Consider the following 26298-nt stretch of genomic DNA (forward strand, 5'->3'; position numbering starts at 1 on the left):
ATATGAAAGCAGATAAAAAGGCAGTCTGACAAATACCATCTCTGTAGAATGATTCCTCCAATGGTTTGGGATGCATTAATGTAAAAGGGAGCTCGACTGCAACATCACTGGAGAGGGAAACACAAATCATGCATCCAGTAGACATGATAACCAAATGAACCCTGGCCAACGCTTTTCCAAACCTCAATCCCACCACTCATGCGGTGCTAACAGAGTGCTGGAACCACTGGCCTAAAAGCATCAGCACAAATGGTCCAGTAATTGATGGCATCTTATCAAGTGTCTGAGCCTGTCTGTGTTTCTGGCCAAAAGCTTGGCTACTTATAGGAATCTATAGTATGCACAATGGGCTGTGTAAGACACACTCTTCAGTATGGTCATGCAGTCTTAGTAATGGAACAGCTTTAATCCGGTTTCAAAGTGAAGGTGTCGAACATTTACACACATTACACAGAAACAGAAGAATTTCTAAAGGAATGAACAAAAATATCACAGTACCTTGAGGCAAGATCTCCCAGCAGTCTGAAAAAAAAACAATTAAACATGATCTTACTGTATTACAATAATTAAGGCATTATTGATTTGGTGTGTCATATTGACTCGGCAAAGTCATTTTAATGTAACCCTAGAATGCATAAAGAGTGTCAAATTGATCGGTAAGTGTGTGATTTTATTTGTATGTTTTTCGGTCATGAAAGTCATTTACATATTTGTTGGTCATGGGTTCAGAAAAATAAAAATGTAGTTTTTGTATCACTAACCGTTTATATATACACTGTGTATATGTTAATAAATATGTACTGTTATAGTGAATTACATTTTTTTTAACATTTTTTATTGTATATGTACATGAGAAGGGAACAACTGAACATTGTCTAAACATACATTTGTGTACAATTGAAATCTTTCATTACACTAAAAATAAATATATATTCTTTAAAGAAATCCACTGAACCAGTATGGGTCATCTTGAACCCCCTAATGCATTTGTGCAGGTTTCATAGTCATGCACTCTGGGGTTAAGATAAAAAATCTTTTTTCAAGCAATTTGACTAATAATGTAACAAGATTTTTACACTTTCTAAAGGTTTTGTGAATGGTTCTCATCTCTGCTAAACTCACAGTTACAAGGCTGCGTCCGAAATGTAATACTCTCTTGAGCAGGTACTTATTTTGAATAAGTAATTACTTGATGACTGCTAAAAATTATGTTCTATATAGTATGAATGTGTAGTAAAAATGTAATCTGGATGTACTACATCCGTCATGTTTTCATTATCATGTCACTTCCATTCATAAATCCTCTCCCGTGGCTTCATGCCCTTATGGAACGAAAATATATTTCCCATATATGAATGAACAATATATTAAATAATTTAACCGTATATTTGAAAATATACAGAATAATTTATTTTGTGTTAATATATTATAATATATTGAATTATATATAATGCAATATATTTCTTATATTTATTTACATTATAAATGTTTCATATTTTCAAGCTAGTTACCATAAGTACCTGCTAAAGTACTTAAAGTAAAGTACTCTTCAGTTGATTTCATCTAAGGCTGTGGCTGGAAGTCAGTTGTAGTTCTCGTCTCTTTTTCTGTTCTCTTCTTTCCTTCAGTGATTCTGCTTGTTAACAGGCTTATTAAGGCTGAGATGACTTCATATTTAATATACACAGATTTTGTGGCTCAGATACGGTCCAGTTCTGGTTTATTTCTTTGCTCTTGGCTGACACGTGGCATTGCTATGGCCTGCTTGTGGCCCAGATCTGGCAAACAGGAGTGAGCCACCCAAGGGCCACCAGATCATCTTTCCACGTCTGCCAGATGTGGGCCGGATCTGGGACATCACAATGTTGCTATGTGGGTCCTCAGCCAGTTTGCGGTTTCTCGTCTAGCACAAATTCCTGCCAAGTGCTATGTACATTTGTTTAACCTAATTGTAAAGTTTGAAATTTATTCCACCATCACATGCCAAACAAGATGAACAAAATGCAAACTTACCCTCCGCGGGACACCACCAGCTTCACTTTCACCTTATAAGAAACAATGATGCCAAGAATTTCCTTATTGGCTCCCTCTCTTAACCTTTTAAGACAACAATGCCATGGAAAAGTGAATTAATAAGCGTGACAAGAAACATAATCCGCTTTCAAGAATGAGAAGAATGAGAGATTATACTTACAATGTACTCGATGCTAAATTTGTGTCTTCATGTTTGAGTTTGCCATCCAGAGCCAAGCCGCGTTTCTCTCGGTTATTCGCCAGGAACGGGGTGAGAGTATATACTTTGCAAAATGTGGCACTGGGAGCCACAAAATCACTACAACACGACACAAAGCAGAGAGCAATGAGACAGGTGTCAAGTTGTGTTCTCATACGGATTTATCTTATGGTTTAGTTTGCAGTGTACGTACTCTGATTCCTCTGTCGCCACTGGACACTTGTACTGGGCAGTGTTGAAGAGGCAAATATCAGCATATTGACGCACTACAACATTTTATAATAGAAATAAGTGTTATTGCCAAGAGTTTCTTAACTACATTCTAATGTAAATACAAAGTCCATCCATATATATAACTAAATGACCTGAAATCTTCATTTTTTTTACAGTCTTGTTTGTGTTGTTTGTGACATGGACGTTGACACTGATTGGTTCACCATGATAGTAAATCTGAAAGACATTATGCGCAAACAGCATCATGCAAACAACAAAAATGAATTGTTAATAACAGATTAAGCCAAAAATAAATTGTGTTTCTGAAAAAAAAAAACAGTGTAAAGTCTGATAAGGAATTAAGTTATTATCTACACTCATTTACATTAAGTTTATTACTTTGTCTATGTTAAAACTGTGTGATCCAATTGGATGGAAATTTTTATAAACAATTCAAGTATATAAATCTTAAATTTAGGCCTAAATATTTCTGTTTCTGTTCTATTAATCTCTTTTAGATACTCAATTTTTTTTTTAAATGTAACAATAAGCAGACATAGCATTTAATAATATGTCATAAGTCTGTAATGACATGCTGAGACCCCAAGTCTGAAACATTAATAAATGTAATGAATTTTCATATGCCAGATATTTCTGTTAATGCAGTACTGATTGTAGCAGTACACATTCATGCTAAATGTCTTTTTGGATTTGTTTTATAGTTATATTTTGGTTAAAGCTTTTTATTTATTTCTAAGTTTAGCATAGGGTCATATTAAAATAATTTAAAGACAAAATAAAAAACTTAATTTATATTTATATTATTATTATTAGATACTACTACTTGCAGTCAAAAGTTTTGGATCGGTAAGGTTTTTAATGTTTTTAAAAGAAGTCTCTTCTGCTCACCAAGGTTGCATTTATTTGATTAAAAATACAACAACAACAACAAAACAATAATATTCTGAAATATGATTACAATTTAAAACAGCTGTTTACTATTTGAAAATATAGTAAAGTGTAATTTATTCCTGTGATCAAAGCTGAATTTTCAGCATCATTACTCCAGTCTTCAGTGTAACATGATCCTTCAGAAATTATTCTAATATGATTTGATGCTCAAGAAACATTTCTCATTATTATTAGTGTTGAAAACAGTTATTTACATTTTATTTCAGGATTCTTTGATCAATAGAAAGTTCAAAAGAACAGCATTTATCTGAAATAGAAAGCTTTTGTAACATTAAACACAATCAGTAAGAATTTTTATTTTATTTTTTGGGGAAAAGAAATAAAAGAAATCAATACTTTTATTCATCCATGATTAATTAAATTGATCAAAAGTTACAGTAAAGACATCTATAAAGTTACAAAAGATTCTGTTTCAAATAAATGCTGTTCTTTTGAACTTTCTATTCATCAAAGAATCCTGAAAAAAAATTGTACACAACCGGTTTCAACACTGATAATAATAATGCATGTTTTTTGAGCATCAAATCCGCATATTATAATGATTTCTGAAGGATCATGTGACACTGAACTGAAGACAGGAGTAATGATGCTGAAAATACAGTTTTGCTCACAGGAATAAATGACATTTTAAAATATATTCAAATAGTTCAAAACAGTTATTTTAAATTCTCATAATATTATATTGTAATATAGTGTACATAACATTGCGCACACAGCATTTCAGTTGCAATGCCCTTTTTCCATCACTAGATGTAGATGTAGATCAGTAGAGCAGAATCCTCCTGATGTTGCCTTTCCTCAATCGTCAGATATTTAATCTTATTGAGAGCAGCTGAATAACTACACAAACCCACCTCTTTGTCAAGTGAGGCCTCCAGGTGTAATGGTTTGTCTGACATGAGAAACTGCCTTGTGGTTTCAGCCATTGGCTGCGGGCCCGGCTTCTCTGGAGCATACTGCACTTTTCTGATGACAAGACGCACTGAATTCCTGTGGAAGGGCCAGTAATAGGAGAAGCATATCATAATTTGTGACATTTATTGACTTCAACAAAAATCAATGTAATAAATCTCTGAGATTTTCTGGTCTTTATATATTTTTTTCAGACATTTTTTCCGGATCATTTAGACCATAATCGCACATTTTTCCTCAACAAATCGCCTTTTTTAAGTATCATTTATATTCATGGCACAAATGGTGTGAGACTATTTATGAGTGTGAGCAAGAGTAATACCCTTACGGAACAAAAATATATGGGAATATACTGCAAAATATAATGCAATATAATACATAATACATTTATGTATGGGAAACTAGTACTTTGACCACTTTGACCACGTGGCCATATTTTGATACATATACAATATGGAGAATTGAAGAAAAAAATAGCATTACATGTAACATGCATAAAGTTGTGTCCTATATTGTGTACATATATTGCACATACTGTACATGTTCCCACATAAATTTGAATGTATTGTACGCACATATATATATATATATATATATATATATACAAACAGAGTTACAACAGATTTCTAGTTCCCAGCATGCTTTGCTTCTGACTGTTAAAGGAGAGTAAAACTTTAAATTAAGTGTCATTTCATGTGTTTTGCTCAATACTGATATAGGGGGAGATCTGTTAGTATTTAATGTTGTATTATTTTGGAATTTAAAAGGTTTTCTGGTATGTCTGAGGGTTTTTGGGGTTCCTGTTGTGCAGAATAGTAGAGCCTGTGGTTCAGTTGACGATTGGCCGATTAGCATTAAAATTATGTGTTACATTATTTAAAAAGCACAGCTGTGCACTCCTCAACACAGTCATAGTCACCTTGCTAAATACTTTAGTACATGCATGTGTGCTTGTGCCATTGTTAACTAGCTTAAAATTATGAAACATTTATGATGTAAGTAAATAACTATAAAAATTAAGAAATATATTACATTATATATTTCTCTATATATGTGTGTTTACACTGCATGAGTAAATATATCTGATCACATATACATCTATATATTATGAAGTGTATTACTGAATATAAAATTGCACACATTATTATATATAAGTAAATATATTGTCACATATTTTTTTACATATGAAACCCGATAATTCATTATGTATTATTTAATATATTGTAATATATAAACACAATGGGCCCTATTTTAACGATCTGAAACGCAAGTAACTTTGTGGGCGGATCTCTAAAATGGGTTGGTCTTAAGTAGCTACTCATAGGTGTGGTTTGGGCGTAACGTGAAGTAAACCAATCAGAGCATCATCTCACATTCCCTTTAAGAGCAGGCACGCTTGTTGCATGGCGGATTGCTATTATAACGGCGGATTTGCCAGGCGCACGCCAGGAGCGTTTCACAGCCGAGGAGACCGACGTTCTCGTCATGGTCGTAAAAGACAGAGAAGTGACATTGTATGGGGATGGGAGAAACCCACCCAACTAAGCTTAAACTATTAAACAGGCATATAATAATTTGGGTAAATGTGTAAGCTAGATTTATGCCTATTTTTTCACATCTTCATGGACACAACAATGATTTCCCTCATATGGAATATTTTTCCTTGTAATTATGTATGGTTTGCAAGAATGGCAACTGCTGCGTCTGTGTAGATGAGAGAAGCAAAGTGTATGCGTGTCGTGCACGCGCTACATTATGGCCAAGCATGCGCCCTTAAAATAGCATCTGAATAATGCGCCACTGACTTTAGACTAGGTTTTTCCTGGTCTGTGGCGGAATTGTTTTCTGAAACTGCAAAATAGCACCAGGGAACGTTTGCGCCAGAACACGCCTCCTCTTTGCGCTGAACCGCCCCCCCGAGCGCAAGTTCATTCCCTAATTTACCGACGTGCGTCTGTGGAGGGAAAAGTCCGCTGTGCGCGGGTGCAAAATAGGAATGATACATGCGTCGGTGTACAAAGTCAATTGTGCTGGGTACAAGATAGGGCCCCATATATTATTCTGTATATTTTCAAATATACCATTAAATCATTTAATATATTGCACATATATATATAGGTAAATATATTTTCTTTGCGTAAGGGTAGTGACTGCTTTACAAGACTAATAATAAATGAACTAATAATGTTTTATTAATCCCTGTTAGTCAGACTACTCCTCTGAACTTGAAAATGAAATTAGCAATCATAATAAGACACTTTCTCAAATGTATTCAATCATTTTGTCTTGTTTGCTTCATATGTTTTTCAAAAACACATACCAACAATGTTGCAAAAATGCACAAAAGAAGAGTAATATTTTATGTTTTGCTCTGTGTCTGTTACTCCGTTGGGTGCCATTGTGAAAGGTTGTACCTTTTGTGGATTTTTTCTTCAACATTTTCTGCACAGAAAGCTTTGACTTCAAAGTCAACCCCGCAGGCCTTTGCAGACAAGAAAAAAGAACATGTTACTCTGGAGAGTGGAGAATTCTGCATAGCCCTTTTTACTTATATCTATCAAAACCAACATCATAAAACATTAGTTGAGGGAAAATGTACCTTTCCTGTATCTTCTGGCCCCGGTTGTAACGTGACAGAACAGGGTAAGTTCGGAGTAATCTGTGAATAAAGGTTTGACATTCAGTGTCCATTGAAATGGTGATGAACGGACCTACTTTAATCAACAGCGAATCCAATAATCTCTGCACAGCATAACATAGTTGCCATTATATTAAGAAAATCAGACTGAAGTTTCACCTCGAAGGTGAAGGGGTAAGCATGTTCTCCGAGTTTCTTTATCAATCGCTCTTGTAGACGTGTCAAGCCCTTTTTTTCTTCAGGCACGGGAGGAAATGCCTGGATGTTGGCCACAAAGAGGTCTTTGCGAAACGTCAAGCCAAGAACGTCCAAGTCCTCCCGTCCATAGCGGAAAGCACACGTCAGTGTCACAAAAACTGTGGGAAAATAAAAAAAAAACCTGCTTAATAACTGTATAGTTAATGGATTTACAGTCAACTTTGCTCTCCCGGTTCCTGATAAAAGAAAACCAGCAACAAATGGAACAATTATTGACATACACTAAGTGTTCAGAGCTATAAAATTAATGTGGATTGCACATCTCAGATTTTAGTCTTGGGAAAAAAATGTTATGAGTATAACAGGGTCTTCTTCTTAGGAGAAACATCTGTGCATCAGGGAAGTTCTGCAAATTATCTGTTCTTTATTTAATAAGCGCCCCCATTATGCTATTTTATAAGGATCCTAACTTTTTTGGAGGTCTCGTACAATAGGTTTTCATCCATCCATGGTTAAAAAACACTTCTCATAATCTACATTGAAGCATCACCTCTTATCTCACAGTGTCTGAAACAGTTCGATAAAGGATTCAGCCTCTCTAAATTACTCCTTTCTGATTGGTCAGATGGCCCTTCCTCAGCACATGGTACACAGTGATACGAATGGTAGTGATTGTGACAGTTTTACCGTATTAATTCGAGACAGATTCCTCATCCTTTGGAAGTGTAGGTAAAGTGGATTTGCTTTGACAGTGCAGAGAACATAGTCTTTTCGACATGTCGACAACACAGATCAGACTCTTCCAGACTCAGCTACAACTACAGTGTTTGAGGGTCAAAGTAGACAATGTTTCCAGGCAGCCATTGAAGAACATAGGCTGGCATCATGCAGATTTGTTACAAACCCACATACGTCTGAGCAGTAAGTAAGGCTGGAATTACTGACGACTCATTTCAGTCAGTTCAGAACTGATTCTTTTTAAATTCCATGTATCCTGCACTTTGATCTTTAAAACTTTGCAGACCTTTTCACTCACAAACAGCTTTTAACACACTACATGATAGATAATATCCGGGGGGGGGAAAGCATAATAGAGGCACTTTAATCTTGTTTAGGAGGAACAATTGTGATATAAACCCATTGCTTTTTTATGAGACCACATGAACATAACATATTGCTATACCATGGCTTTAAAAAAAGGGGGGGGGGGGATAGAGGCTCCTCACCTTTTCTTTCTTTCAAGTACTCTGGATCAATTAAAACCACACCATCTGCAATAGGAAAAATATATTTTATGGGTAAAATGTCAGCTTCATACCAGCTTAGGTAATAAATTATTGTTATTTATTACTTTAATTTTTAATTCAATTTATCAACTCTATTTAAAAAAATGAAATGTTAAAATTGTGTTTTCTTTGATGAATAATATTGCATATAATGTACAATAATGCACGATTATAGGGTCACACTTGATATTAGGTGTCTTTAACTACTATGTACTTAATGTGCTCATGTCTTTTGCTGCTATTGAGGTCAGATACAGGTAATGTTAGGGACAGGTTTGGTGGTATGGTTAGGATAAGGGGTAAGGGAAGAGTCAATTGCATTTGCAAACAGTTTATAAGTGATTACAAATTAAGTACACACTCATTTATGACTTATTAATTACAATGTAATTACAAAGTAACATGTTTACTAACGTAAAGTTAAACTAAAATTTAAGATTTGGATTCTTATTGCCTACCGACAGGATCCACAAGCTCCACATGGTCAACGAAATCCCTCTTACCAAGGTACACAGTTAGCTGAAAAGGCAATCATAAAATTACAATCAGCATAATTCAAACGCAGAACAATTTGAACTGAGCTAAAATGGCCATTTGCGCTATTGCGTATGTACAGTTCTATATTTATATTTCAATAACCTTATCAAAATGAATGCTTTTAAATCTCTTTAGTTATGAGCACTAATTTGTTCTTTAGGTGCATTTTGATCAAGACCAATTTGTACCATTCAAAAATATGTTTACATAATAGTTGTGTTGTGCCGATCCTTGGAAAAGCCTTTCCCAGCTTTGCAGAAGGCTGGGTACTGAGTCACATACCCCCTCTTTCATATTCGCCCCACGCCCGCTTCCTGCTCAAGGACTGTTGTGGCGCACCACAGGTCTCCCTGCTAATGATACATATAGACTCGAGGCTAGGCTATATGCTAACCGCACAGCCATTGCGAGCTGGGACCCATCAGTCTGGCTAACCATCACAAACATCAAATCAAATTTTGGAACAAGAGATACTTTGTTGCTCAATATTTGTGGTTGTTCAGACATAACCATTTCATAACAGGCTATGCTGAAGACACTGACAAAAAACCTTTGAAGTATCAGATTTTAAACAACTGAAACACTAAAATGATCAGTAGACATGAAGGAGGGAAAAAATTTACGTAATATTACCTTTCCATTCGGACTTGCCTTCTTGAACACCCTGTGGAAATACAAGAGTGACACATAAGATATAGCATGCATACAATGTCCCTACCCCTTGACAGATATCACTGAAATAGGTGTCCTGAGAAATCACATTTGTCTCTGTGACATCCTTAGGTTCTGTAAACCATAAAATACTTGGAAAGTGTTAACCATTAGCATTCCCATTCCCCACAATGACAGCTGCTTGGCTGGTGCAAGACCCCTAAATCATTCCTTCTGGATGTTCTTTACTTTGTGTTTTTAGATTTGCTTAAATATCATATAATATATATATTATATATATATATATATATATATATATATATATATATATATATATATATATATATATATATATATATATATATACTGTATATAAAACAAAAGAGAAACTGAGGGTGTTATATACACAGAGAACTAACAAATAAATAAGGAACAGGTGTGTGATGATCAATAATTCAATGAATATCCATGGCGACAAGCGTAAAGAGAATAGAAACACAAGCCATAAACAAATTAAGAGTCCTTGAAAAACTAAACAGAAAACACCACAGATTGTGACAATATCCAACGTTATATGCATACATACAGTATACTCACATAAAGTGATATTTAGTGTAGCAAATCTCAACTGCTTGACTGTTTATACCGTTGCACAAATGTAAACCAATTTATTGAACTATAAGTCTATATATAAAATTGTTACCTGATCTCAATTTAGTGAGAGGTGTAAATAAAGCCTAGAAAATGAAATAGTTAATTTGCATCTTTAATCTAATTTTGTTTCAACATAATTATTATTAGTCTTTAGTTGTCAAGAGTATGTTGTTTTGTTGAGTTTCTGTGGGTTATGTTCCTGTTTATCTGCCTGATTTCCTAGTAGTTTACCTAGGTTACTCATTAATTAATCATTCTTGTCCGATCCAATCTGACTTCTGACCTGAGATGTCTGAATCATAATCATACACTGTTCATTCGTTGGCCAGAGGAGAACTGGCCCCCCGACTGAGCCTGGGTTCTCCCAAGGTTTTTTCTCCATTCACCCAATGGAGTTTTGGTTCCTTGCCACTGTCGCCTTTGGCTTTTGGCTTGCTTGGTTGGGGACACTTAATATTCAGCAATAATACTGATCTGCCTGCATTGACACCATTATATGAGAACTGAACTGAGCTGGGGTGCGTTTCCCGAAAGCATCGTTGGCCAACTATGGTCGCAAGTTCCGTCGTTACCAATAGAGTTCAATGGACATTGCGATGAACTTGCGACCATAGTTGGCCAACGATGCTTTCGGGAAACGCACCCCTGGACGATGACATAACGGTTTTCTCCAGAGCAGCTGTATAGATAAATGAACAAAATTAACAACTTTTTTTACAACAAAAATGAACCATCACTGAACTTACTTAAGCTGGACAATGACATAATTTTCTTTTAGAGCTGCTGTACAGCCAGAACAATCTTTTTTGCATTATTTTCCTCTTATCACTGTAAAGCTGCTTTGAAACAATCCCTAGTGTAAAAAGTGCTATATAAATAAAGGTGACTTGACTTGACTTCAGCTGTGGTCTTAATTAGCTCCCTAACAAACGTCATTAGTTCTCATTAGTGTCAAGCATGCACGTTTAAGCTTCCATTCACCATATTTGATGTGCTCTATTTGCATTGATTAATGTTTAGCCTATATGTGAATAACAGCCTACTTTATTTTTATTAATCATATAAAGCAACCGTGTGTCTTCAAAAGACTTGGATTAACTTCAAAATGTAATTTAAGTGCCTCAAAGCTTTCTCCTATAGTAGGGTTACTGGTGGAGCATTGACAATCTTTGCGGTTCTTGCAGAAACTTATGGGATCCTTTAAGAACTTTGTATTCAGTTCCGAGGTTCTGGAGTCACCTTTTCATTACCATTAGACCTCGAAGTGCTTTGGGGGAAATTAGAGGAACTCGAATTCAATAAAAGGGTTATTGTAAGATCTTTTAACATTTAAGTGGTTCCTGGAAGATCTCTTATGTTAAAGCCAGCATCTGGAGGAACCCAATGGTTCTGTGAGACCAGAATAAGATTATTATTATCCTATTATTATTAGGCTATAGGCCTAACACATAGGCTTACATTTATTTAGTATTGGCCTATTTTATTGATTAATTTAAACCTTTATATCGTGTACAACTGTGTCTTCAAATTGCTGATATAATTAATTTAGCTGAGTCTCATTGGCATTAGTTATGAATAACACAAGTGGTTAATATACTTAGTTTGGCCTGTTTTTGTTTATTTACTACAGGTGTCCTCATTCTCTCAAATACCCTTTTAAAGCCCTTTACTGGCCAATAAATATTATGTTGTGAATGGATATAATCGGCAAGAAAAACAAACTGGGCTAACCCGCACCACAAAACATAACAAACAGCTCCAGCCAATAACCGACAAGAAGGATTTGGGGGGTTAGTGCGCAGATGAGGAGGAGGGAGGGTCTAGCTAGCCTCCGTTTTGTTTGACAATACTTTAAACGTCAACAAGAAGTGGCGTCACAAATTATTTTAAATTCAAAACTCTTAACTTTATTAACTCAAAACTTTAATAACATTACTAATAGTAAATTTTGTTTTTTGCATTGACCTCGGTAAGCTGAAATACAAGTTTGAACAAGAATAAAAATCCTCCTGTAGACCTGAAAATCATTGAAGTGCCTGGACCATCCACCAGAAAAGAGGGAAAACAAACGGAAAATGAAGCTGATGCACCTTTTCACTTTTCTAACTCATTAAGTACCTCACATGTCCCTTGTGAAGATTTTATTTTTGATTGCATTTTAGAGTAAAGGTGCTGTCACATTTGTGAATTTCGTGAAAATACACAGGCAAAAAGGTCCATTGACCATTGTCAGCAGTGTAGCGATGTAATGTATGAAGCACAGCTCGCACAGGAGTCACTTTCAAGCAGCTTTCTGTTGGTCAAATCCAACGAATTCCAGTGACTATGGAAGTAAAATAATGTCAAATGTTTTTGAAACAAAAAGCCTGTTGAATTGTACTACTTGAAAAAAATATGCATTGCATTAAGCATGCTTGCATTTTAATGCATTGTATTTTTAGGGCTTGCATTTTTATGGGCTGAAATTCAGCATGGTTGAATATTTAAGCTCTGAATATTTAAATTCAAAACATCTCAAACACATTTTTATTATTAAAAATTCAATAATCCATATTCACCTTTCATATTTCACTTCCAAAATATTCAAACTGTTTAAAAATACAACCTATAATATTCAACAGGCAATTTAAGGTCCATTTTATTTCGCTTTGCAAATTCGCTTCCACAAATTCAGTGGTTCAAATTCAACAGTAAATTCAACTTCATTGTTACTTTCCCTGTGTAGCCTACATGTTATCAGCTTTCTCTACCATGAACAGGATTATAATCAGTTTCCCTCAATACCTCATCATACTCAAGGATTCCCCTTCCGTCGGGACAAAATGCTTAACGTAGCTTAATGGACTAATACAGTGATATAAAAGACCAAACTCGCACATTATTTGGGAAGTAGGCTGTAGGCTACTATAGGCTACAGGCAAGCAGAATATGAACTTAACGTGCAGAATATGAACTTAACGCGCAAAACTTAAGAGCGTTTCCCAGTGATATACTGGCATAAAATCAACACTTGATCAATTAATAACACTTTCTATTCTCTCTCTCTCTCTCTCTCTCTCTCTCTCTCTCTCTCTCTCTCTCTCTCTCTCTCTCTCTCTCTCTCTCTCTCTCTCTCTCTCTCTCTCTCTCTCTCTCTCTCTCTCTCTCTCTATATATATATATATATATATATATATATGCACATGTACTGCATTCGATTAAACTGGGAAGAGCCGCACTTGCATATTGTAGTCCTATTGTTAGTTTAGTTTAACTGTAAGTCGCTTTGGATAAAAGCGTCTGCTCAATGACTAAATGTAGCCTAAATGTAAAATTGGCTTGAGATTGGGCATTCGCACATTTGAGGACCGTCTCTAAAGTTGCATACAACATTAGCATACACGTTTCTAACTTCAAAAACAAACTTTAATTTATTTGAATAAATATCAAAAATCTAAAGGGTGCGCATTATGCCTGACACTACATGAACACTTTACAGTTGGTTTTATGACTGTAAGTCGTTCTCTTCAAATGCTATTTAATTTAGAAACGTGTATACCAATGTCATATGTAACTTTAGAGACGGTCCCTAAATGTGCTAATGTCCATTGTATGTAATGTAACATTGGATCTGTACATTCACATCGGGGGAATAACATTATAAACGTTCACGGTAGAGAAAGATGCATGTAGGCTACACAGGAAAAGTAACCGTGAAGACACTGAATTTAACATAAAACAGCCGTCATAATAATCACAAATACACTTACATTGCTGTAAATGAGTTTTATGAATGAATGGCTTGCTCTAACTGGCGCTTGCACCCCCTGCTGGTGAGGTCGACTAACAGCAGATGGAGAGTATGCTCGGCAATCTACTGCTTTTCCTGGATGTCAACGTATAATTTTCTGTCGAATTTGAACCACTGAATTTGTGGAAGCGAATTTGCAAAGCGAAATAAAATGGACCTTAAATTGCCTGTTGAATATTATAGGTTGTATTTTTAAACAGTTTGAATATTTTGGAAGTGAAATATGAAAGGGGAATATGGATTATTGATTTTTTAATAATGAAAATGTGTTTGAGATGTTTTGAATTTAAATATTCACTGCTTAAATATTCAACTATGCTGAATTTCAGCCCATAAAAATGCAAGCCCTAAAAATACAATGCATTAAAATGCAAGCATGCTTAATGCAATGGATTTTTTTTTTCATGTAGTGCAATTCAACAGGCTTTTTGTTTCAAAAACATTTTACATTATTTTACTTCCACAAGTGATCACCTTGGTCCCATAGTGAATTTTTTGACCACACACGAAATTGCTAATCGTGTGGATTCTTATTGAAATGACTGTAATTCACCAGTGAAAATTCACAGAACAACAGATAATTTTACTGCACCTTAACTCTGTTATAATAGAAAATGTTGTCTACTTGCTGTGGCATAAGGAATACTGTTTCCGGGTCGAAGCCTCTACTTCTACTTCCTCTATCTTGTTTCTAGTGAGAATACTCAACAACCATTAATGAGCACTGTTGATTCAAGTCACACATTTAAGCTTTTCAAAAGCCATAGTGAACATTACAGTCTCCAGTCTCAACTAACCATCTGAGATTTCGGTATAGAGATAAAGGTTAGGATCATAATTTTCAGGAATATTACGGCACAATGAGTATTAGCACTGTTTGTTGTTTGTTTTTGGCATCTGATAGAGCTTTTGGACTTGGAAACAGTGACGTCAGACTTAACAAGCGGACTGAAACACAAATGTTTTAAAATTAAGTGAAGATGGACATTTTTAATTAGTCAAAATTTATTTATTTTTCCATTGATTTATTACATGGAACATATGTGTTTCCAAGCATTTTGTTGAGATGTCTTTTCTTGTGTAGCCTATTGTATATACATGGTTGGTTATTTATGTTGCTTATGTATTACACTATTTTTTTTGTGTGTGTATTCATTGATATTAATCTATTACTAGCTTTTTTTTGTAAGTGCATGGAAGTGTATGTATTAAAATGTATCTAAAGTATTTGGTTCAGTTTGTTTATTTAAATAAAATTTAATCGTAACCATAGTAATAACATGAAATTAATAAATAAATAAATAAAAAAGAGGATCTACAGACGGTTCTTTATCCCATAAGGTTCCTCCAGGCACCTTTTATTGGGACAAAAATATCTCAGGTTTCATTAAGTATATCGTCATTTGTGTTTTGAAGATGAGCAAAAGTCTTATGGGTTTGAAACGACATGAGGGTGAGTAAATTTTCATTTTTGGGTGAGCTAACCCTTTAAATCTGATATTATTCCGATTCATTTGTGACATTAGAAATTGAAGGTCTAATCAAGCACATTGCACTGTGGGATACAGTACCTAATAGATACTATTCCTCAAGCCTTTGCTAGTTAAACAGCTCTAGTTCTAGCAGACCATGTCTAAACCAAGGCACAAACTCTTCTCAGCCTGTCTTTTCGGTGTCCTATGTAGTGATTGCCTATACAGGCATGTTTATTCTAGTTAAAGGCAGGGTAGGTAGGATTTAAAAAAAAAAAAAAAAAACACATTCCAAATTTGTTTAAACTGTCTTTATATACCAATACATAATTAAAATGTAAGTACTCTGAAAAAGAGAGTATAAAAATCGAGTGTCTGTAGACCTCTCACGACTGTTGTAAACACAGCTAATTATTTCCATTCACTCCACCCCCTCCCTTCTGAGCTGCTTCCAAAGCCACGCCCCCAAAACACATGAACGTGCGACGCTAAACGCTCAGGCACAGCTGGAAGACGCATTTATTTACCTGAGACGAGTGGAGAGGAAGGAGCGCAGTGCATGCAGTGACATCATGTCAGAATCACATGTAATAAAATACCTAACTTTATCACTATAAATATAAACATAAGATTTCTTTTAGTACTCACTATCAAGCTAGCATATCGATACTGGTAAAGTTTAAAATATACTTTGTTTGATTCGGTAACAAGCTATATTTATAAGGCAAAGCTAAAAACAGGTTGCATTGATACACGTTTTTCCATTACCATCAGTTACACTGTGATGAAGGTGAATTTCGTGTAAGATTCATAACATATACGGTGTTTTGCATGTAAGAGTTTCCATGATGAAAACATTGTTGACTCTAATGAGGACTACACAAGTACCGCATCGTCGGTTCGAGGACAGGTCCGGGGTCGAGGGCGAAGCAGAGGAGGTCGTTCAAGAGTGCGGGCAACCAGGGTCCGAGGAAGTAGTTTTTGCCTTGTTTGCCTTCGCTGACTGCATATGCAGGTGCTTTGAATTTTGAATGCTCTTTCTCTGCCATAATTTTACTCTTCATAGGTTCCGCGCCTCTCTGCACTCCTCAAATCAAACGGGTGCGCATGCATATGGGCAGATCTAGCAACAGGGGTGGTAGCCATGGTTGCGAGAGTGAGTGACAGTCGCCCAAACCAATCAATTGTTTTGTCCCGAATGGAAATAATGAGCTGTGTTTATTGCAGATTAAAAGGTCTACAGTCACTCGATTTTTATACTCTCTTTTTCAGAGCACTTACATTTTAATTATGTATTGGTATATAAAGACAGTTTAAACAAATTTGAAAAAAAGTTTTTTATAAAAATCCTACCTACCCTACCTTTAAAGGGCTTCAATTAAATTACCCAGCTTTCCTCTCTGTTAAGAGTCCTAATGCTGCTGTAAATTAGCTGTGGTGTCTCCAGAAATCCCTCTGGGCACCAGCATATCCTCTCTCAACTTTACATCCTTATTAGAGGAGTGTCCTCATTAATGGACGTTAAGCTTTCAGAGGAAGCATTTTGGTTTACGATAAAGAAGTGTGTAATGATAGGGATCTTACAGGCAGTAAGCAAAAAGCTGTTTACTATTAGAGCAGTGAGTGTGAACCATTAGCGACTTCAAAAACACATGTTTGTGGGATTTTTATGGCTTTAGCATTAGAGGACAAATTTGAAGTGGTTTTAATGGCACTGACTTACAAAATGTTTTGTTCAAAACTGATATAAAAAGACCACAATATTAGCTTCACAATGGTCGAAATTATGAGTAGAAAATACTCTTAACAAATATTTATCCAATAAATCATCACTTCTGATACATTTAGTTTCTGTAAACTAAAAAAGTGGTATTTAACTACTATATGCTAACATTTAAATTTGAAATCATTTGGAATAATTGCATGCGGTCAGTTTTTACATCCCTCACTGGAGGAACAAGCTTCCATTTTCACTTTATTATTACTGTTTTCGCAAATAGTGTGGTCTAAAAATTTGAGACCACTACTGATTCTTTATTATTTTACATCATACAATAATTGTTACCTTTTTTACATTTGTGTTTATTTGTTTGAATGAAAACAAACTAATTTTCAATATGGTCTGAGATCCGATTTATATTTCTTAAGTAGATTTGTAGTATTCTCCAAAGTTACGAAACAACATGTAAAACAACGTTACATTACTTTCATTCTTCATTCTTTTTTTTAACAGCATATGATAAATGAATGAAAATAAATCAGTGACTGTCACCGTTTATGTTACCATGGTACAGCTGGCACTGCTTAAATGAATAGAGAAATGTACCCTGAAAGCACATTGGCATTCAGTGAAAGAGACAGTCGGCAAGACAATGAATGATGCCTTTTAACACTCAGTGCCATGGCTCTAATTAAATAGTTTTGTAATCCAATTTACCATATTAGAGCACTGACTTTACAATATGTTTTATTGACACGTTCAAAAAAATATTTTTTTTTGCAGTGTAAAATGCTAGTAGCATGGAAAAATGTTTATAAATTAATAAAATCCTCTGAACACTCATCAGTCAACTACATGCCATGTAAATTAATATTTTGGCCACTGCAAAGTCACTGTACATGATTTTGAAAAAAAAAGTGCAAATATTTTTAAACAATACAAAAAAATCTGTAGTCTGTGCCATAAGTTACTTTATATTAGCCTGCTATGATAATCATTAGAGTTAATAATGATATTAATTTCATTAAGCAGTGTTTAAAGTAAAATTATTGTACTATAGTTCAGTATAGTTTACTTCTTAGCCTTCTGTAAGCTACTGGTAAAATCTCTGGCTATATACTACAATTATCGAGTAAAAAATAAAAAAATTCAAGACTAAAGGTGCGTCCCAAATCACGTACTTGTGCACTATTCTTTGCCATTTTGTAGTATAAATAGTGCGAGTAGTGCATTCACGCTGAAAATTCTAAAAAGAAAAAGTACACTTTAAGTACCAGCATGATGCACTTAATTAACCGAAAAAACGAAGTGTGGTACGTTGGACACTTCATGCACTCAACTGTCGTGGCTTTAATTACGTAGCAGAGTGGGAGGGGCTATCAGACTCTGATGTTGAAAGACAAAATAAACTTATAAAGGTCATACACTACACGGTAGAGTAAATTGTGCATGAGTACATAGTGTATAGTGTGTCATTTGGGACACAGCTTAACTTAAAGGAGAACTCCGGTCAATTTTAACATTGAGCTCATTTTATTGTACATTTGGAGTGCTGTCAATACAGAGAACAACTACAAAAATCGGTGTTGCCTACACCGAGTTATTCTATTTTTAAAATTTGCACCCTGTTGACTTCAATAGGGCAAGTACTAAACCTGCTTTTAGGCTCTTAAACATCCTTGATGTGTCATTACATGTGCACAGAAAATGTGAGTGATTCCTTCTGAGTGAACACGAGTGGATCTGACTGCAGTAGATGTGAATGATATGTATAAAAATGATGTTATTTAAGCCAGCGCAAATACCTGTTTACATCCTGTTTTTCGGTTGAAGTCCAAAGTAGTCGATTGCCGAGTTCACGCTCGTGATCATAGGTAACTAAACCTATGCGCGTGTACTCGGCAATCGACTCCTTTGGACTTCAAATTTATTACCAAGTCCTTGGTAGTTTGGACTTACAAACTCCCGAAGACGGGAGGACGCAAGTTCGGTGATTCTGCAAATGGTACAGCAGCGTTCTTGATAAGGTCACTCACTTCTCCTTGGCTACTCCGGTTAACTGTAAACTTTATTTACAATAAAACTAAATATGTACACTAGCCTGCCTCTTTTTGTTTTCATTTTAAAAATCTTTATTAATAGCCACACAAATGTGGTTCAGGCAATGCGCACATTGATTATCTTCACTGCATGTATATTTATAATAAAACAAAATCTAAAACGCAAACCTGCCTCTTTTCGTTTTTATTTAAAAAATATGCAACATGTGGTTCAGGCAATATATGCACATGTACTCTGATTATCTTCACTAAATATACTGTACATGTATAATAAAATGAAATGACACAACCCTGCAACTTCATACAATTCAGTCAAATGTGCAACTATCTCAGGGGGGTCTAAATGCCGCTAGGTGAAACAAACTGTAATTTGCACTACTGTCTGCTCAAAATAAATGAAAAGAATCCTTGCATTGAGGATTTGTGGATTTTTCCTGTTGTACCAAACCCACATCGAACCGTGACCCCAAAACCGAGGTACGTACTGAACAGTGACACCCCTAACTGAAAAAAAAAAAAAACAAAAAAAAAACGACAGTCTTTTCACATACTGCTGGTAATAAAATTATTATAAATAAATGAATGCTCTATTGGTTTAAAAAAATTGACAAACAAAAATCCAATCTGAACATCACAAAACAAGCTAAAAGTAAAAACAACAGCAAAAATAAAAGCAGAAAATAATAAAAGAAAATACTAAGGTAATTCAGCATAATTTATTCATGTTGCAATGCATGCTGGGAGATATTGATGAGTTTTGATTGATGGCTCCCATCATGCACTGCACTTTTATCATCACCGTTGTTGAGATTCCTTATGCTGATTCTTAATGTCTTTGTGTGTGTGAAAGATACAGTAGTTCAAACCTTTATTGTGCACAGTTTTTAAAATTCTTCAAATTATCACAACACTGATGGATCACATGCTGTAGAATAATAGGGCTACTACACTCAATAATGTAAAATTAATGACACATATTATCAAAGATAAGGCTCTATGTGAGCTCAGTAAATTTGATGTCGTCATCATAAACACATAACCAACATCACTTGATTCATTTTCTCTCTGATTTTCTTGCCATAACCAATGTGTTTTATAAACACAGAGTTACAGCAGCCAGAGATAAACTAATGCTAGAAAGTCAAGGGTCAAGAGCCCAACTAAAGCAGTCACTGATCACCATAATGGTGACTTCAAATGAAACATTAAATCATCAACATCAAAACCTCTGTTAATTCTCAAACAGAACTGTAGATGTATGACAGAAATAAAGTCTATCTGGTTAGTAATAAGTGAAGCTGGTTATGCTGTTTGTGGAGTTGTTTAATCCTCTGATGAGATCTTGAGAGATTTAATGTTTTTTATCTTCAGTTGATCTAAGGCTGCTCGTCGCTTCTCTTTTTTCTGTTCTTGTTGTTTCTCTAAATTGCCAGAATTCCCTGCGTGACACTTCACATTGATGTTATTTCATTCTTAGTTTGTGTTATCATTTATGTACATTTGGGGTTTATATTACATCATATGGGCCTATTGTTTAATGCATTTTTTTTTTTTTTTTGCCGTAAATTTAAGTCCAAAGTAAGGTTGCTACCATATTTTTTACGGTAAAACACTGGCAACCAAGCTGACGGTTTTTTTCTTTCCCCATGTTACCTGCACAAAGTTATCCCCATTCATATATCAGCAAAAGTCTGGCAGATGATGCAAACCGAGTCATTTTGCATCATCCAATGGCCATCATCCATCTTGCCAGCCGTGAATTCACCCTTTAAGGGTTCCTCTTCAGTCACCAGCTGGGATCATTAGCCATGGGACCAAGACATCCTACTACAGTACCATGAGCCAAAAAAGTCATGTCTTACTACCAAAGAGTTAGGAGCAGATTGGCAGCTACAGTGCTCCTGAATATGTCATGCGTATGCAAACAACTGGGAAGAGAAGCAGCCATTCAACCTGCCTCTCTGCAATCTCCAGAGTCAAATTGTCTTCATCTAAATCAATGGCTCATTCAGTGGAGCCTCTTGTTATTATCCCTTGGCTCAGGCACTGGCAGCAAAATAATGACAGACAGTGATTTAGATCATTTATGGCAATTACAGTGAAATATATTCAGCCTTTTCACACCAAGCTTTCCTGAGAGAAATAAAGAGGAAATGATCAATAGGAAAAGGCAAGGCTCTAGAGTAACAAAATATTCATGAAGAGGAAATGACAGATGAGAGATGTGATTATAAATAGAGCTTCTTCATTCTGTTCTGTCTAACAACTGGTCATAATAGTCAGAACCTTTACAAGAGGTGTCCATGTTTTATACTCACGCTGTGAACATTGGGGAAGCTACTTTGAAACTCTCTATCAATAAGGATAATAATTAAGGTGATAGCATCAAACTAAAAGCTTCAGCACGTAATTTCAAAAACATTTTCAAATACTCCCCACCCCATCAGCCACCAAAAAAAAACCAAAAAAAAAAACATTGTATTACTAGACTACATTAAACTAGATATCAGATTACTGCTGTTTTCAAACATTTCCAAATGTTTCTCATCCACACTGAAACAATGTCAAATGTTTCAACCTTCCTGCACACGTGTAAAACACAATAAAATCATTTTATTAGCAAAATATCCCACCACTTACTGGTGCGTCCAGGTCTCAATCGTCATTTCTTGTATGGTCTAAAACGCAACTGCCCTCATGGTTTGCCGCAAGACAGTAGTTGTGAGTAAATTTTCTGTCATCTCTTGCAGAAATGGAATACTAATAGTGATGTTAAAACACATTTTAGGCTTAATATTAAGAAATGTGCAATAAAGAATATAATATTTATATCAGTAAGTCTCAAGCAATATGTAATCAAATATGTTAAGGGAAACTTAGTATGAAATAAATGTATTTTAAATACATATTGGTATAGTTTTTTTCACTAGGGTATAGTTGAAATATTTTACAGATAAACAGCTGATACAAATAATTACACAAATCTGTTTGTATATCTCCTAAATCAAACACACCTGATTCAAATTTTAGCCAGTATAGAGTTGAAAGTCAGCATGACACGATAGTTGTTTTTTCCCTATTTTGATGTATTCCTTATTGAACACGTCTTTGGCATTTTTTGACAGGTAATATCCTTAATATTTTAACATTTAAAGCTAGAAAGTTGAAATTGTCACATGATCAATATATACATACTTGCAGAACATCAATTATACAAGTTCTTCTGGAATGAGGAAAAAATGTAAGGCGGCATTTGATTTCGTTCTTCGGGAATTGATTGGATCGTAGGAAGTTGGGTGTTGCTGACTAAATGGAGGCAGATCTGAATGCCTGTTTGCAGTGAGTTGGAGAGGATATAGGCTAAATCAGACTGTCAGTCCAAATCAGATGTTTGTGCAAATCCGATTGAAATCCATTTCACATGGTTATTGTGATGTTCTCATGCCACTTAAAACGTAAATGTCAGACGTTGTCATAGGAAACATGCTGAAAGATGCTGCAGAAACAAGGTTGTGTTGTCGTAAAGTGCCAGACGAGCAGGAAATGGGAATATAACGGAGACGTTTTGAAACTGATGAAGACGACAGCATGGATTAAAGCCACACAATTTCATTGCCATAGAAACCAATGCAGTTATTCCAGAAAACGAAAGAACGCACTGGACACACAAATCGGTTCTGAACAGTTGTGATACACAATGTGGACAGTCAATCATTTTAGATCAGATTCCAATCGGATTTGGACTGACAGTGTGAACATAGCCTTAGGCCCACCAAAGTGCTTTTAGCCAGCTGAAAACACTAGGCGCAAGCAGCATTTTTTTTCAGTTGAGACGCTTTGCTTGCTAAGATCAAAAATATCCACGGAAGTGTTACTAGTATCTCATTTCACAGATATTTTGTTTCTGTATTGTTTCTATTTAAAAATGTCAATACAATGTAAAGTCTTTGCTCTGGCTCTTGTTTTAAATGATTTTGTTCCGTTATTATGCTTGTTGTCATCTTGTTGTTCACGTTGCACAGGCAGAATGTGACAGCTGGTCGTGTGGTATTTGTCCCGCCCCTCCTCCATTGTGATTGGACGGCTGGGTAAAAAGCCGTCCAATTCGTCATTCATTTCCCTTTTTGAATGACGAATATAGATTAATATATCTGCAGAAAAAGACAGTTGTCTCGTTTACACGCAGGCGCAGAACGCACATGCTAGCTGATAGTCGGCTGTAGTTCTCTCGGTGGGTTTAAGTGCAGGTTTTTTCTCCCGATGGTCGGCCACACAGTCGGCTTTCATCAGCACTAGTTCTCTGACGTCGGTTTGGTGTCCCTACCTTTAGTCTCACTCTGGGGGAGAGAGCTTAACTTTTTGATTAAAAATTATGAGGCCATATGAATTAAAAAAAAAAAAATTATGATTTAAATCATTTATTTACATACACGGCAACATTCTGACTTTAAGGCCTGAAAAGGGTGTATCAGATTAGAGAGAGACACCAAAACGTACTGTTGCTTCAAAATGATTCCTTGCAGATACATTTTATTTTTTAACCTTTATTATAAAGTGATTATCAAATGATGGCCATATACACCTTACAGTGCATTTTCACATTAATGTGACCATATATCTTTTTGGGCATTTTAATGTATCTTTTAATATCCTTAATATTTTAACATTTAATGCTAGAAAGATGAAATTGTCACATGATCAATACTTGCAGAAGATCAATAATATATGTATGATGTATACATGATTTATTAATTTCTGTGATTTTTAAAACATCCTGGCTGCTTCAACAAACCAGGAAGGAATTAAAAATTTATTATTTTAGCTGAGCACATGATGTGGTCATGCCATACACCCTGATTCATCTGGAAGGAAATTTGTTTGGAGAGATATTCCCAGCATTAATGTCCTGTAATAACGTGTTCATGAAAATGTGTGCCTTTGACATGCAAATCAAGATAGGCCGCAGTCATGTATACTGTTTTTGTTGATTTATTTTGATTTGATATTTGACTTTTTTATTCTTCAATGCAGAAAAATCTAATAAAAATAATAGGATTTTATGACTGACTTTTAGAGCCAGCCTCAGTGATATTTTTTATAATCAAGTTTAAGTAATTTATGTAACTCTCAGGTCCAGAGAAGATGAAGATGATTATAAAATAACATAAGATTTATCACAAACTCAGAATAACAAGCCAACATGCGAGACAGTGTGCTATGCACAAACAACAGATGACAATGAACAGCACAAAGGGAGGAACTTAAATACACAGTGATGATTAACTAAAAGATGAACAGCTGCGATGTTTATTGTCAGTTGTTCATAACATAACAGTGACTATTAAAGGTTAAGTGTAGAATTTCTACAAAATTCCCAAGCAGTGCCAAATGGAATTGCTCAACCAAACAATATTTATATAAAGCCACAAACTTTTTAGAGAAGTCAACCTACAAATGGCTCAAATATAGTTGACAAATTGTTGCTATACGGACACAAGGTGATCTTTAGCCTTAGGAAGTTGAGGACAACACTGGCTTTTTAATGATGATGTAAGCCTTATTTTTTTAATTGCATGCATAAACTACTACCTAAATTACTGAAATAGTCATAAATAACTGTAATTAAAATGTTTTATAATATTACTGTTTTTACTATATTTAGTCAAATAAATGGAGCCTTGGTGAGCATAAGATTCCTTCATATTTCGTTTTTTGAACGGTGTATATGTATCTATCTATTGTTTTGGCACAATTTCAGATTAACCAACCCCTAAAAAGACAATATCACATATTTTTGTGAAATTTTGACATACCAGTATTTAGGCTATTAATATGTTCAAAATATTAAAACTGTATTTGGTCAAATGTAACAATACATATTGGTGGTCTTAAAGAGGGTCATGGCTCCCTAAGATCCCACTGCAGACTGAAACACTGAAATAAACAAGGCAATTACAACATGTTTTATCTTAGAATTCTGGGTCATAACATACAGCACAGTAGACTTCACCACATGAAGCCATAGGAATTCATTCTTTTCTCAGAATAAATAAATAAACAAATACTTGCAGCTGTCTCTCTGACCTACATTTAGCCTCATTCACAAAGCCAAATTAGAGTCGGCGGAAGGAAAAACGTATCGAGGCGCATTTGAAACTACATTTTATTAACCGTTTTGCTAAAACTTAGACACAGTCTTCAGAGAGATGATCATTTTGATGATCAGAGATCAAACAAACTTGCTTATGATACAATTGAAGCTGTAATTGTTGGGCTTTGGGATTATTTTTAGTAATGTTTTCAGATTTGCAATTACCTCAATATTATTTTAGGCTTATGCATGTTGATATATCAGCATTGTGTCACCTAAATGTAATTTTATAGAAAGCTGTATATGCAATTACAGACCCACCACAGCTCTACAATGGCTGATTTGGCCATACATAGACACCTGGCATTCCCTAAAAGCATTATATTATGTGTTAACATAAACATGCCAAAGACAAAGGTTTCATGAAAATAAACCTGAGAGGCACCAGGAAGCTTTCAGCCCATAATGTGCTATCTCACTCCGGGTTTTAATAGCCAAGGAATATAAAGTAAGTGATTTCAAAGTGTATGTATGAATTTTTAAATATGGTGCATGCAAGACTATATGCAATCTTTACTGTACTCTTAAGCTAAAGCAGCAATACTGACTGGCTACCGGTGTTGTTAAATAAGTTAATTATTTAGACCTTTTTCAGACTAAATTAGTTAAAATTTTCTCATTGTGGGGGTAGCATGTTCTGAAAAAGTGTACTGTTTTTATTTAATTGTTATGAAGGCTCACTAAATGAAACAATAATTCATCCAATAATGAAAATTCTGTCAACAACAGACTTTCATCAGACTTTCTCACAAAGTTTGCAGATTTTTCTCTTGTCTATACAATGAGAGGGGATGGGTATGGATGCTATAAA

General features: G+C 35.1%; 1 protein-coding gene across 1 annotated transcript in view; it reads right to left on the bottom strand.

The window, feature by feature from the left end:
• arrb1 (arrestin, beta 1) overlaps positions 1-26298 on the bottom strand; it is a 57075-nt gene that overhangs the window by 7293 nt on the left and 23484 nt on the right. Inside the window, exons 3-15 of the mRNA XM_081370160.1 lie at positions 9623-9653; positions 8911-8971; positions 8393-8437; positions 7128-7324; positions 6930-6989; positions 6745-6812; positions 4273-4408; positions 2599-2683; positions 2427-2499; positions 2195-2332; positions 2014-2097; positions 499-522; positions 37-107 (exon numbers count right to left, since the gene is read on the bottom strand). Coding sequence (XP_081226286.1) covers positions 37-107; positions 499-522; positions 2014-2097; positions 2195-2332; positions 2427-2499; positions 2599-2683; positions 4273-4408; positions 6745-6812; positions 6930-6989; positions 7128-7324; positions 8393-8437; positions 8911-8971; positions 9623-9653 — 1073 coding nt within the window. The remainder of the gene's footprint in view (positions 1-36; positions 108-498; positions 523-2013; positions 2098-2194; positions 2333-2426; positions 2500-2598; positions 2684-4272; positions 4409-6744; positions 6813-6929; positions 6990-7127; positions 7325-8392; positions 8438-8910; positions 8972-9622; positions 9654-26298) is intronic.

This window comes from Scardinius erythrophthalmus, assembly GCF_964197995.2.
Source record: "Scardinius erythrophthalmus genome assembly, chromosome: 7".
Taxonomy (NCBI): Eukaryota; Metazoa; Chordata; class Actinopteri; order Cypriniformes; family Leuciscidae; genus Scardinius; species Scardinius erythrophthalmus.